The 12,558-nt window shown below is 34.4% G+C and overlaps 1 protein-coding gene across 4 annotated transcripts in view; it reads right to left on the bottom strand.

The window, feature by feature from the left end:
• The window catches only part of EPHA7 (EPH receptor A7), a 210,466-nt gene that overhangs the window by 17,987 nt on the left and 179,921 nt on the right, over positions 1-12,558 (bottom strand). For 2 of the 4 annotated variants that reach the window (XM_027551379.1, XM_027551381.1), the window contains exons 8-14: positions 12,327-12,435; positions 11,670-11,725; positions 7,205-7,330; positions 6,178-6,363; positions 5,528-5,589; positions 3,544-3,753; positions 2,681-2,830 (exon numbers count right to left, since the gene is read on the bottom strand). In XM_027551379.1, the coding sequence (XP_027407180.1) occupies positions 2,681-2,830; positions 3,544-3,753; positions 5,528-5,589; positions 6,178-6,363; positions 7,205-7,330; positions 11,670-11,725; positions 12,327-12,435 (899 nt within the window). Of the gene's footprint in view, positions 1-2,680; positions 2,831-3,543; positions 3,754-5,527; positions 5,590-6,177; positions 6,364-7,204; positions 7,331-7,804; positions 8,652-11,669; positions 11,726-12,326; positions 12,436-12,558 lie in introns of those variants that run through there. The other 2 variants (XM_027551380.1, XM_027551382.1) reach the window with 2 other exon arrangements.

The following is a 12,558-nucleotide window of genomic DNA, read 5'->3' as shown; positions in this document are numbered from 1 at the left end:
AAGAAATGAAACTCTACTGAGTGTCTAGGGAATGTAAATATTTCTCTTTCTCTGCCCCAAGGATTTGTTTGCCCACATTTTGACAGTCCATGAAATCTTTGACACTGAGACCTGTCAAATATTAACAACTTTGCCTCTGCCAAACGGACTCATCATTCAGATTTTTATCTTCAAAAAACCAAAACCAAAAAAAAAGAAACCCCCATTAAAAAAGTTTTATGTCACTATTCAACTCAAAATAGTAAATGATTTTTTCAAACCTCTCCTTCTTTTCGCTGTGAATTTTGTAGTCAATGCTGAAATTTGTTTAAAGAAGTACTGAAAATCACCCTTCCAACAAACAGTCTGATTTTAGTTGTCTGAAAATAACTTACTAGTTTTAAGAAACATAGGAACTTGATAGGGAAAATTAAAAAAAAAAAAACAAAACTAATTTTATATAACAATGATTATGATCTATTTTTGAAAAATAACTCAGTTTTAACCTTAGTCAGCTTCTGTTGGAGAAGGCAATGGCACCCCATTCCAGTACTCTTGCCTGGAAAATCCCATCGACGGAGGAGCCTGGTAGGCTGCAATCCATGGGGTCACTAAGAGTCGGGCACAACTGAGCGACTTCACTTTCGCTTTTCCCTTTCATGCATTGGAGAAGGAAATGGCAACCCACTCCAGTGTTCTTGCCTGGAGAATCCCAGGGACGAGGGAGCCTGGTGGGCTGCCGTCTCTGGGGTTGCACAGAGTCGGACACGACTGAAGCGACTCAGCAGCAGCTTCTGTTGTTACACAGGTTTATAATATCTCAAGAATTCAGTACTTCAAACTGGTTTGCTTGTCACATGCTTTTTCTCAATGGTAATATAGACTTTCTTCAAGCACCACTTATTTTTTTTTTACTCTATTCTTCAAGAGCATGCATGCTTATCATTTCCAAACTCCTTAAAACACTTTTTTTGTCAATTTACCCCAACCTAATCATTTCAGGGGCTTCCCAGGTGGTGCTCAAGGTGAAGAACCTGCCTTTTGCAGGACACTTGAGACATGGGTTCAATCTCTGGATTGGGAAGATCCCCTGGAGGAGGGCATGGCAACACACTCTGGTATTCTTGCCTGGAGAATCCCATGGACAGAGTTCATAGGGTTGCAGAGTTGGACATGACTGAAGTGACTTAGCACATGCATACAATCTTCATTTCAGATCACTAATAATGTATGTATCTCTGTTATAGGAGAGTGACTCCACTTAGTTGGTCCACATACACTTCACTAAGCCTTAGTTTCTGCACTTTCCAAAGTGTTCCCTTGGTGAATTCTCTCCTCTGCTATGAACCAAGGTCTTCTCCATATTTCTAGTTTAATGCGGGGTACCTTCCTAGATTTTACATTTACTCTATTTTTATCTAAATTTCACTCACATTTTCAATAAAGGCATATGAATCTGACAGTATTTGTAAGTTTCTGCCTTACAAAAATGTTAATTTTATTAAATTCAACTTATAGAAGTAAATATTTAGTTGTACTTATGCTACTGTTGCAGTGTTAATCACTCAGTCATGTCCGACTCTTTGTGACCCCATGGACTGTAGCCTGCCAGGCTCCTGTGTCCCTGGGATTCTCAAGGCAAGAATACTGGAGTGGGTTGCCATTTTCTTCATCAACGGATTTTCCTGACTCAGGGATTGAACCCAGGTCTACCTGCATTGCAGGCAGATTCTTTACCATCTGAGCCACCAGGGAAGCCCTTATGCTATATTGTTTTATAAATAGTCTCTTGGAGTGAGATGTACACACCCGAGAACTATCATCAGTTTCTTTTCTCAAAGGTTAACAATGTACTTGTTGCCTTAGCAACAGGATACACATTTAATAAGTTTTATTTTTAAAAGATATTCCCATTGTGATTATATTCTAAAATATTTCTATGAAACACATATTGGTTGTTAAATTTACGTTGTCTCATGAAATTAAAACTTAACTAAATCAACCAACAACATAATTTAAACAGATTTTTTCAGGAAATTAAAAGCAAAAGAAAGATAAGCTTCAAAGACAAAATAATACACAGCCTTCCTTCTCTCCCCTCCATAAATGAATCTTTTACTCAGGTGACTCTCCCACTAAAGCTGTGCAAGCTCAGCATCATTACTTTTATTAAAGAAATATCCTTTTCCGGCCTCTATTAGGTCCAGAGAATTTAAATGAAAAAGAAAAAGCAATTCTTCAAAATGAAGACAAAAGAAAATTAGTTGAACCACTGCTGCTGCTGCTGCTAAGTCACATCAGTCGTGTCCGACTCTGTGTGACCCATAGACAGCAGCCCACCAGGCTCCCCCGTCCCTGGGATTCTCCAGGCAAGAACACTGGAGTGGGTTGCCATTTCCTTCTCCAATGCATGAAAGTGAAAAGTGAAAGTGAAGTCGCTCAGTCATGTCCGACTCTTAGCGACCCCATGGACTGCAGACTACCAGGCTCCTCCATCCATGGGATTTTCCAGGCAAGAGTACTGGAGTGGGGTGCCATTGCCAGTAATTATTGTGGTAATTTGTGGTAATAATCGTGAAAACTCAGCAACCATGTTTTTTAGAACTGTAAAAGTTTCTTCTTATGAGCCATTACCTACATGTTCCCATAAAATGAATATTAATGTATTAAATCCTTTTTGTTTAAGTAGTATAACACCTACATCTTGATTTGACATGTCCCAATAAGGTCTCTCTCCATAAGACATAACTTCCCACATGACTATTCCATAGCTCCATACGTCGCTGGCTGATGTGAATTTCCGGTATTGGATGGCTTCAGGTGCTGTCCACCTTACTGGAATTTTTCCACCCTGTATTAAAAGAAATTGACATTTTAGATATATATAATGACATATAAATCATTTATAGTAGAACTATAAGGCTAAGCTAAATGCCTGTGTATTTGGTTGACAACTCAGCAGTATCAGGTCTGTTCATCTTGAATTTCTCCAAGTGTATTTAAAGTTACTAACTTGCTTTTTAAATGTCATGGTTAAGTTTTAAATTCTAAGGCAAATCAATTATAAACTTATGTGGTTGTATGGCCAGAGTCTAGTCAAAAAGACAATGACAAATGAGGTAAAATAACTACTAAAATGGAAAGAAATATTGGAATAATAGTATACAAGTCAATCCCCATATATTTTCCTTTTTTCTAATCTTGCAAACTTACAAGAATTAGCATAGTTAATATTTTCTTAAAATCTTGATTAAAAAGTGGGATTATAGTTTTCTGCTACAACTATGACCACTATTAACCAAATGCTGTAATGTATATTATATATATAAGCATCCCAATATGAAATAAGCTATTGACATTCTTATCATTACTTCTCCTCTTAGTCTATATGAAGACTGTAAAAGCGATGATGATTCTTCCAAAAGGAAAAAAAAGTCACAACTAACAAAGGTAGAGATCAATTTGCCTCTTTTCTCCTGTTTCGTTTTGTATTATTAAGCCCTGCTTTCTTGGTAGGAAAATTGGCAGGAATATGAAGAGGTGCAATAATAGACTTTTTCTTACAGTCGTTGTATAGACAGCTTCGGGATCATCCTCTATAACCCGGGACAGGCCAAAATCTGACACTTTACAAACAAGATTGCTGTTGACAAGAATATTGCGAGCTGCAAGGTCCCTGTGAACATATCCCATATCAGCCAAATATCTCATTCCAGCAGCAATTCCTCTCAGCATTCCTACTAACTGAATGACTGTAAATTGCCCATCGTGTTTCTACAGGAAGACAAAAATGAAAGTCCAGTTAACCATACTTTGAAAAGAGAAAAAAATTACCATGAAAAATGTCTGCACACAAGTGATTTTCTGTCATATAAGAGGAATTACTACTTAATTTTCTACATAATACAGACATCTGTGAAAAACAACAGGTGCTGATTTAACTTGAAAGTCAAATAATATAAAATAGAGTTCTAGTAATCATTTATTTATATTGATATGTAACTGGTATTAATTAATAGCTTCAAAGCACGCAAATCCAAAAGTATATGCTAATTTTTAAGTCAAAGTTAGGGAAAGTGAAAGTGAAAGTCACTCAGTCCTGTCCAACTCTTTGTGACCCCACAGACTATACAGTCTATGGAATTCTCCAGGCCACGATACCGGAGTGGGTAGCCTTTCCCTTCTCCAGAGGATCTTCCGAACCCAAGGATTGAATCCAGGTCTCCCACATTGCAGGCAGATTCTTTACCAGCTGAGCCACAAGTGAAGCCCAAGAATACTGGAGTGGGTAGCCTATCTCTTCTTCAGCAGAAACCCAGGAATCGAACCAGGGTCTCCTGCATTGCAGACAGATTCTTTACCAACTGGGCTGTCAGGGAAGCCCCAAAATAAAAGCACAGATCATCAGGAAGTTAGGGAATGAAATATTAAAAAAATAGCCCTGACAGCTAAGCATTTTACCCACTTGCTAAAAATTTACATAAATAGTCTAAACATATATAAAAAGGATGAAGACATATATATTAGATTTTTTTATCCAAATGGTAAAAAAAAGGAAGGGTGAAAAAATCTTTGAGTAAAAATGGAGAGAAATTAAGAGGTAGAAAGGGATTGTACCAGCTGACTGTTTTCATCTTCTACTTTTCATTGTGCTGTAGGTAGGAATATTACTTGCAACAAAGATTCCCTGAGGTAGATGTGCTAATAAATGGGATTGAGAACTCTTTGCAACCAACTGGCCACCATATATTTCTAACTTATTTTTAACCCACAGATTTCTCCAGTTGAATTCCAAATACGATGCAAGCTGACAGCGGTTTGTATAGATGAATTTGCTAAGTGATGCTTTCTTCTAGAAAGTTGACAGCTATGCATATTAACAAGACACAGCACATCAAAATCCCCTTAATGCTTATTAATCTGGATTGAATGTTCCATTCTAGATCATGTATGATCTCTGCATGTTCTCTTCCTCTTACTATTTTCTCTTCGCCCTTTGAAAAAAGGTTAACACCTCTTCATGTTCTTAGATGAAAAGTCTGAACATAAAAATATGTATGTTTTACATTCAGAACTTATTATTTATTAAAAATAACATACTTTAAAATGTCAATAATTCTTTATTTTAAGCTTGATGTTCATATAACACTATTAGTAGAAATGGTTCCATAGAGTAGAGTCCTACCAACATTGAATGGTTATCTCACTTTTTCTCTGTATTACCTCTGTATTTCATTTATAATTGTAAATTTGAAAAAGTAAAATGCTACTCTGCAGCAAGTATTCCAATTACAGGGCTTCCAGTATCCTCAGTATTTGTGGTAATATATCAATGGAAACTATTTTTAAATGACATTATATCGCTTAAATGCTCAAAAAATCTTCCTCAATCCAGTCTTAAGACTTTTTAAAGCTGTTTTTCAAAGACAATTTTGTGACCTGTTCAAGTTTCTACTGTTCACATTTTATACTGCAAAGAAAAGTTCAGAAAATTACATTGGTAACAGGTATAGTATATTTAGAATGGGAGAATAATTTTGTTACCTACCCTGAGAAATGCATCTAGGGCTCCATTTTCCATGAATTCTATTACAATCATGACTGGCTTCCCTAAAATTAAAAAAAAAAAAATATATATATATATATCTATATATAATTTAAAAAAAAAGTTGTAATGTAAACTTCCGATTTATTCTGTTTCTCACCCCAGATAAAATATCTAGTGCTCTTTTGAAAGACTGACTGGGTGAGTGGTGAGTATTTCTAACATTTCTAGTGCTGCTGCCAAACACAGAATCATTAACTGTCTGTTTGGAACATAGTCATGATTGATAAAATTAAACAATAAAAGTCAATGTGTTCTTCTGACTCCTGTTTTGTGAACAAAACTCAGAGAAAAGGACACTTTACAGAAAATGGAAAGACTAAACTGTACTACATTTATGACTTTTGAAGATAAATGAAAATATCTGTCACTCCATCTATCAAATTTATTCTTTAATTCTCAACCCTCATTCATTTATCCACTTTTTGTCTGAGATGGTAGCACAAAAGAAAATTATTTTAGTCAGTTACACATCCAAAGAAAAACTCATGAAAAATATGCAGTGTATTTACAATTTGATTTTTTAGTATCTGTGAAATAACACTGATTTCTGACAGTCCATTTGCTAAATGAAATACACTGTCAATATGTACCTCTTGTAACAACCCCTTCCAAATGGACAACATTTGGGTGGTCAAATTGCCCCATGATGCTGGCTTCACATAAAAAGTCTCTCCTTTGCTTTTCCGTGTAACCGACTTTCAGGGTTTTTATGGCTACTGCAACATCTCTTTTCCCTGGGAGTTTCAAACGACCACTGCAGACTTCTCCAAATTCTCCTAAAGTAACAGAACAGGCAGGTGTATTTTAATTACAGAAATATCTCCTCTCTCAGAGTAACTGCATTAAATTCTTTAAAAGCACTTTTCAACTTTTTTAAACTGTTACACAAACTACTATTTTTTTAACTGGCTTAACAAAAACTCTTTCAGAAACACCATTTAGGTTTGAAATACACTGCAAAATGTACACTGTTTACTGGAGTATAAGGGCACATTAGCAAATTATACATATTGCTATTGTTTTCATGACTTGAAACACCAATACTTCTGAAAGATTTAAAAATCTGGAATTCATATGTACCTAAGTTTGCTAGATGTAAAGGATTTCATCCAAAAATGTACAATTACTGTGAAGATACATTGTACACATAGAAAATAATTTTCCTTTTAAATAATTAATACATATTAATTTTCTACATGAAATTAAACAGTACAACAGCTACAAATATAACAAAAAATAATAAAAATGAACACAGCAGGAAGATGATAAATCAAGTCAGTGGATGTATATTCCAGCAATATTCACAACATTCTAATTATTTTAAATATAAATTCATTTATTGGATGGGCCAGAACTATTATGAAATAGCTTACAATAGAACAATATCTTAAAAATCTGACAAGAGACAAAAGATACACAATTCTCTGCACCACATGCTTCTTTTTCACTTTTTTTTTGTAAGATTTCATAAACAAGTACAGGCTCATTGCTTCCAACATTTCAGGTAAATGCAAAGGTTCTATACTTGAGGTATAATTATTTGCCTGTCATTATGATGTATGACTTTCGATCTTGGCTAAATGGAACAGCTGAACAAGGAAGCTACAACAGCCTTACCTGCGCCAATCACACGCTCAATTTTAATACAGGAGGCATCTAGCTCCTTGGCGAATTGATGGACAGCTCTATTTGGGTCCTCATAGGTTTCAGGGTCAATGTAGGTTTTGGTGCCTGGAAATTTAACTGTAATGATGTAAGAAAGCATGACTGTGATGAAGCAAAGCACTTATTGTGCAGTCAGCCCAGGAATTTCATTATGCAGAGTGCTCCTTGGAACAGTGAACTTGCTTCCACATCACCTGATTCACAGCAGTTTTAACAGACTACTTCAGTCTGCAGGCGTATAGGTATTATCTGCAAGCTTCTATAGGTAACATAGGATCCAGTTCATAGGTGACTAACTGAATTGCTTTTCCAGTAAATCAACAAAAGACAGCACCAAAATTCTCTGACATGACTCTTATCAGACTGGAGATTTAATTAAATTCATTGCTATCATGGCATAGTTCAAGCCATATTGAGGTTTGTAATGGACTTGGAAACACATTTGTAAATCTATCAGTCAGTCAATCAATCAAATTAATACACTGGGAAAAGAAGACATTTCATTTACAGGTAGCCTACTACACTGACAGTAATATTAAAAACATTTAGACATCTTACTTATTCTTTTGATTTATTTTTTTAAAGACCAACCACCGTTGACATATACATAAAATTAATACAAGCTGTGAGGGACTGCTATCACAAAACCAGAGAGAAATCTACTAAAGACACAGTTTCTTCTTCACCTTGAAGGGCAATAGAAGCCAAATGTACAAAGTGCAGAATAAAGTTAGAAAATTTACAATATTCCTGGGATCTGCTAACCATGTATGACAGCAATTTGAAAGAGGAATGGTTTATATGAACTTTCAATTATAAGGCTCTGGAAGTTCTTAACTGCTATGAGGAGGTAGCCAATACACCTCAGAAAAGGTAGTCAAGATTCAAACAACATAGAATCATCTTAAAAGTTAAAATTGTCTTAAAACGCACCCAGAAGCATGCAGGTAACAGATAATGCTATGTCAACTTTAAATCAATTACAATAATGTATTCCAAATCTAATCATTTGGTTAAAGACAAAGATAAGATAGATAGGCATATATTTGGTTATATTAATGCAATGAAAATAATTACACTATATCCTCAAAAAAAACTTTATTGTTTTTTAACAAAGCCACTGAACAATCTTTTCATTAAATCTTACTATTTGGAGAACAATATATTTCTTTATGTATTACACTGTAGCCTAACTGTGCTTATGTCATCACATCAACTTGAAATTATATTTTTAAAATAAACACATAACAAACAAAAAGAAGCAGAATGTATAAAGGAAAAATGGGATTTAAAAATCTTGATTTATTCTGTTGTAGTTGATTGTTTATCCAAAATTGATTGTCTTAAACAATTACTGTTGCAGTTTATAAAACTGACAGATGCTCATTTGTTACTAAAGCTGAACATGAGAAAAAAAACACAAGAAGAAAAGAGAGAGGGGATAGAAAGAGAAAAGAGAGAAAAAGGAGTACAGGGAAGAGAGGGGGAAGAGAAAAAGAGAGAAGGGAAGAAAACAATAGGTTAACCTCCTAGATTGGCAGGCAGATGGAGAATGAGCCATCTTCTCCTTTTTATTTTTTCTTTCATTTTTTTTTTTTTTTTTGGTTTGATTTTGCGATAAGGGAGCTAGATTGGAGGTAACCTTCTGCATCTCAAACGGGTCTCTGATGGTTCTTTATTCAAGATGTCACAAAACATTTTGACAGGCCAGAGCAATTTTGGCATAAAAACATGAAATACTGCCCAGCTTGGATTCGAAGACATTGTTAGAAGAAATGGTAGGAGGAAACAAAACGTAAATTGGAATTGGTTCACTAAACTCCTCCATTGTGTTTATATCTTTAAATGTAGCACTTGGGGCCATGGAGAGTGGAGGGCACCTGGTACAAATGACTGGACATTCTATTAAATTCAGTGCTCTAAAAGCTAGTTAAACGGTTGCTTTCAAGTTTCTGTAAAAATTCAATCCGGTGGCTTAGCACCTAAGAAAATTGTCTGTATACTAAAGGAATAAAAGGACACCAACTTGTAAATAGCTGGTGACCACAGTGTTGTACTTTATGTACTATAAATACAGTCATAAAATCAAATAAAATGCCTGGTTCTCATCAAATGACAAGAAAAGATATCCTTGTAAAAAGGGTGATTCAAAAATATCAAGGATTTACCAAGATAGGATATCTTAAGTGTATTTCTTTCATTATTCGTTTAAAAATGGATGTTTTAAAATAAGAACAATTTTGACACAGTTTCTGAATATTTTGGTTTGTTGCTTATCTTGATTTAAGAGTGTGAGCTTTTTGTGTTGTAATATCTCATTTACATCTCTCATGAATGTTAAATATCTTAAAACCACCACTGATATTTTGCTCTAGAGATGAAAACTTTATATACACAACAAGTTCCAGTTTATCTTTTCTATGTTAGCAGGTAAAACATGCAGCTTTATTTTTTCTAATTACAAACTGGATGTCAAATGTGAAAAAAGGGAATGACATCAAAATATTAAAAGTGAATGATGACAGTTAGGCAGAAAGCTATACAACATGTCTCAGGTAAGCCATGTTTTAATTTACCTTCAGCATTAACTTGCAAGCTAAAAGCAAATTAACTAAGAGGCAGCGTTTGATCATTTGGGGATGTCTTGGATATCTTCAATAAGCAAAGAAAAGTGACATACTGATTAAGGTATTATTAAATGATTCTTCCATCAAATTATTCACATATGGGTAGAATCTGGGATTCCAGGAACTATAGTCTTATGTTACTCTCTTCTATATATGTTTACTGTCATCTATATACAAACGACACAAAAATTAAGGCATTCAAGTTTTGATCCTCTCCTTCCTGTCTGGGGAAGTGTTAAAAGTATTCTCTCATGTCATGAAAGAGAAAAAAATATAACTTTCACTTTTTCTGCATATCCTCTAGCTATAAACAGCCTATGGTACTCTCATCACTGGGACTTGTCACAAAATCACTGCCAGTTAGCAAGAGGAAGCACCAGCATTAGGAGTATGTCAATAATCCCAGGAGAGGAGTCATAGAATCATGTGTGTTCAGCAATAATCAGGGGCAGATTTAAGTTTAGTGAGGCTTAAACCTTCTGCAATTTGGGATATTCTCTTTAAGGAAAAAGATTCTACACCCTAACTTGTTAGGACCCTTCCAGGGCCTTGAAAGGAGTCTGCGAAAACCAGGGGCCCTGAAACTTAATCATCATGATAAAGCCCCCTCTGGTCATAACTTTTACTATAATTTCTAGAGTCCTAATACCCTCCCTGCCTTCAGTGGTTCAAATTCTACAATTTCATCATTGATTTGAATATGTATTATATAAAGACACTTCTCTTTTGAAAACTAAAGTCAAGGGAACTGTTGGTTCAACAATTAATAACATGCTGAAGAAACTTAGGGATGATAATAGTGGTGTTCACATTGTGTTTTTTCAACCACACACTTCCTTGATTGATGCTACATCTTCCCATGACTTAAGAATCGGGACATGACAATATCTTCTTAGATACTGACACAAGAATTTGATGAGTAACACAAAAATAGATGTCATTCTTATGCCATTTATAGAAAATTTATCTACCTATGAGAAATTTTAGTAAAGAGTATGGTTACTAAGAAAAATTATACATAAAATTACTTTCAATGTTTTCAAGGATTAAAAATAGGAATACTGGATTTGGATAAGAGCATCATCCATTGGATTTTACTTTGGGTGCAAAAAGTCAACATTTACTCTCAAAGCTCTCAGGGTTTCACTTGCCATCCATGTGCAACAACAATAAGATTAATGCAGTTGAACATCTATTTTTTTTGGTTCCCTGAGCTATGTTCTGATATAATTTCTAAAATGAACTTTAAGAATCAGGTAGCTCAAATCCACAGGAAAACATCAGAGTACTGAATCCTATTATTACACTATTTGTGTCTCAAAATATCTACCTGTGATGGCCAGTTTATAGTAGATGGACAGAGAGAGGCTCCTTAGTCTAGTTTTTCATTACAGCATCACTCACTGGGTAGAAAAAAGGGCCTGTCCTTCTAACTTGAAATGAATTCCTGAGCTAGAACATGGGCGCATGCAACATTTAATGAATCATTATTAGCATGATATGAAACACTTGGGCAAAGATTGCAAAAGGAACAATTGTGACATAAAAGCTGCTGAATATCCTTTCAGTTATATTAAAATTTCTTATGAGAGATTACATTTCTGAATATATTTTTAAAGAATTCACATAATGTTTTCATTCTGCATATTTGTTCAAATGCTTTAAAGCAACATTTTGAGCTCATGGTATATTTTCAAGCCTGATGCATCAGGAATTTATTCATGCCAATACTGACAATCAGATTTCTGTATTAACTGGGGTAAATAAATAAAGAAAAGCCAAACACTTACAATGAAAGTAAAGCTCTTCATCCCCTTCTTGGTCAGCTTTGCTATAACCACAGTGCCTGGAAAAAAATAAAATTTTGATGATCTCAATCAATAATCTAGTTTTGTGTATTTAAAATTCAGTATGATATATCTTAATTACTTAAGAACTTGCTAGTTAGAGCTATGAACAAAATACATAAACTTTATGTCCATAGTTCTGAACTCAATAATAATATAGCAATTCACATGATTTGAAAAATGCAAAGAATATAAAGTGTGAGACAGTGTGGAAGGGACCTATTTAACAGATTTATATTTACCAATGAGTGAATATTTGTTTATATTTTTTCCTGAAAAACAGCAACAACAGATTTTAAATGGCTTCCAGAAACCATTAACTAAAAAAGTAAATCTTTCCCCAGGTATCTCCTACATTTATTATAAAAATCGAACTCTAAAAAATAACTAATAAAGAGTCACCCAATAGAAATGACACTACTCATTCCTCTTCTAACCTTGGGAGAATGAAAATTTATTGACCTTTAGTGTTTCATATGAGACAAAGAATAACTGCATTTACTAGTTAACATTCTAAACTAAACAATAAGTAATAGGCTGACATAATTCTGAAAAATCAATACATTTTATGTTAGAGATTAGAACGAATTTGTGTTCTACCTTCTTCCAATGATGAAGCCAAAGACCATGAACACCAAAATGATAGTCCCGGCCACTGCAACCACAGCAATTATAATAACAGGATTCTGTTCACTTGAGACTGCCGTAGCTGTAAACAAACAAAAAAGAAGGCTCAATAAAATACTCAATACTATTCAACTTGAAAGATTAGGCAAAATCTTATAAGCAAGATATCTATGCTATTAAATTCACCTTTAACTTAAATAAATGT

This window comes from Bos indicus x Bos taurus, chromosome 9, assembly GCF_003369695.1.
Source record: "Bos indicus x Bos taurus breed Angus x Brahman F1 hybrid chromosome 9, Bos_hybrid_MaternalHap_v2.0, whole genome shotgun sequence".
Taxonomy (NCBI): domain Eukaryota; kingdom Metazoa; phylum Chordata; class Mammalia; order Artiodactyla; family Bovidae; genus Bos; species Bos indicus x Bos taurus.
The sequence above is the reverse complement of the archived record's forward strand: the minus strand, read 5'-3'. Positions and strand labels throughout refer to the sequence as shown.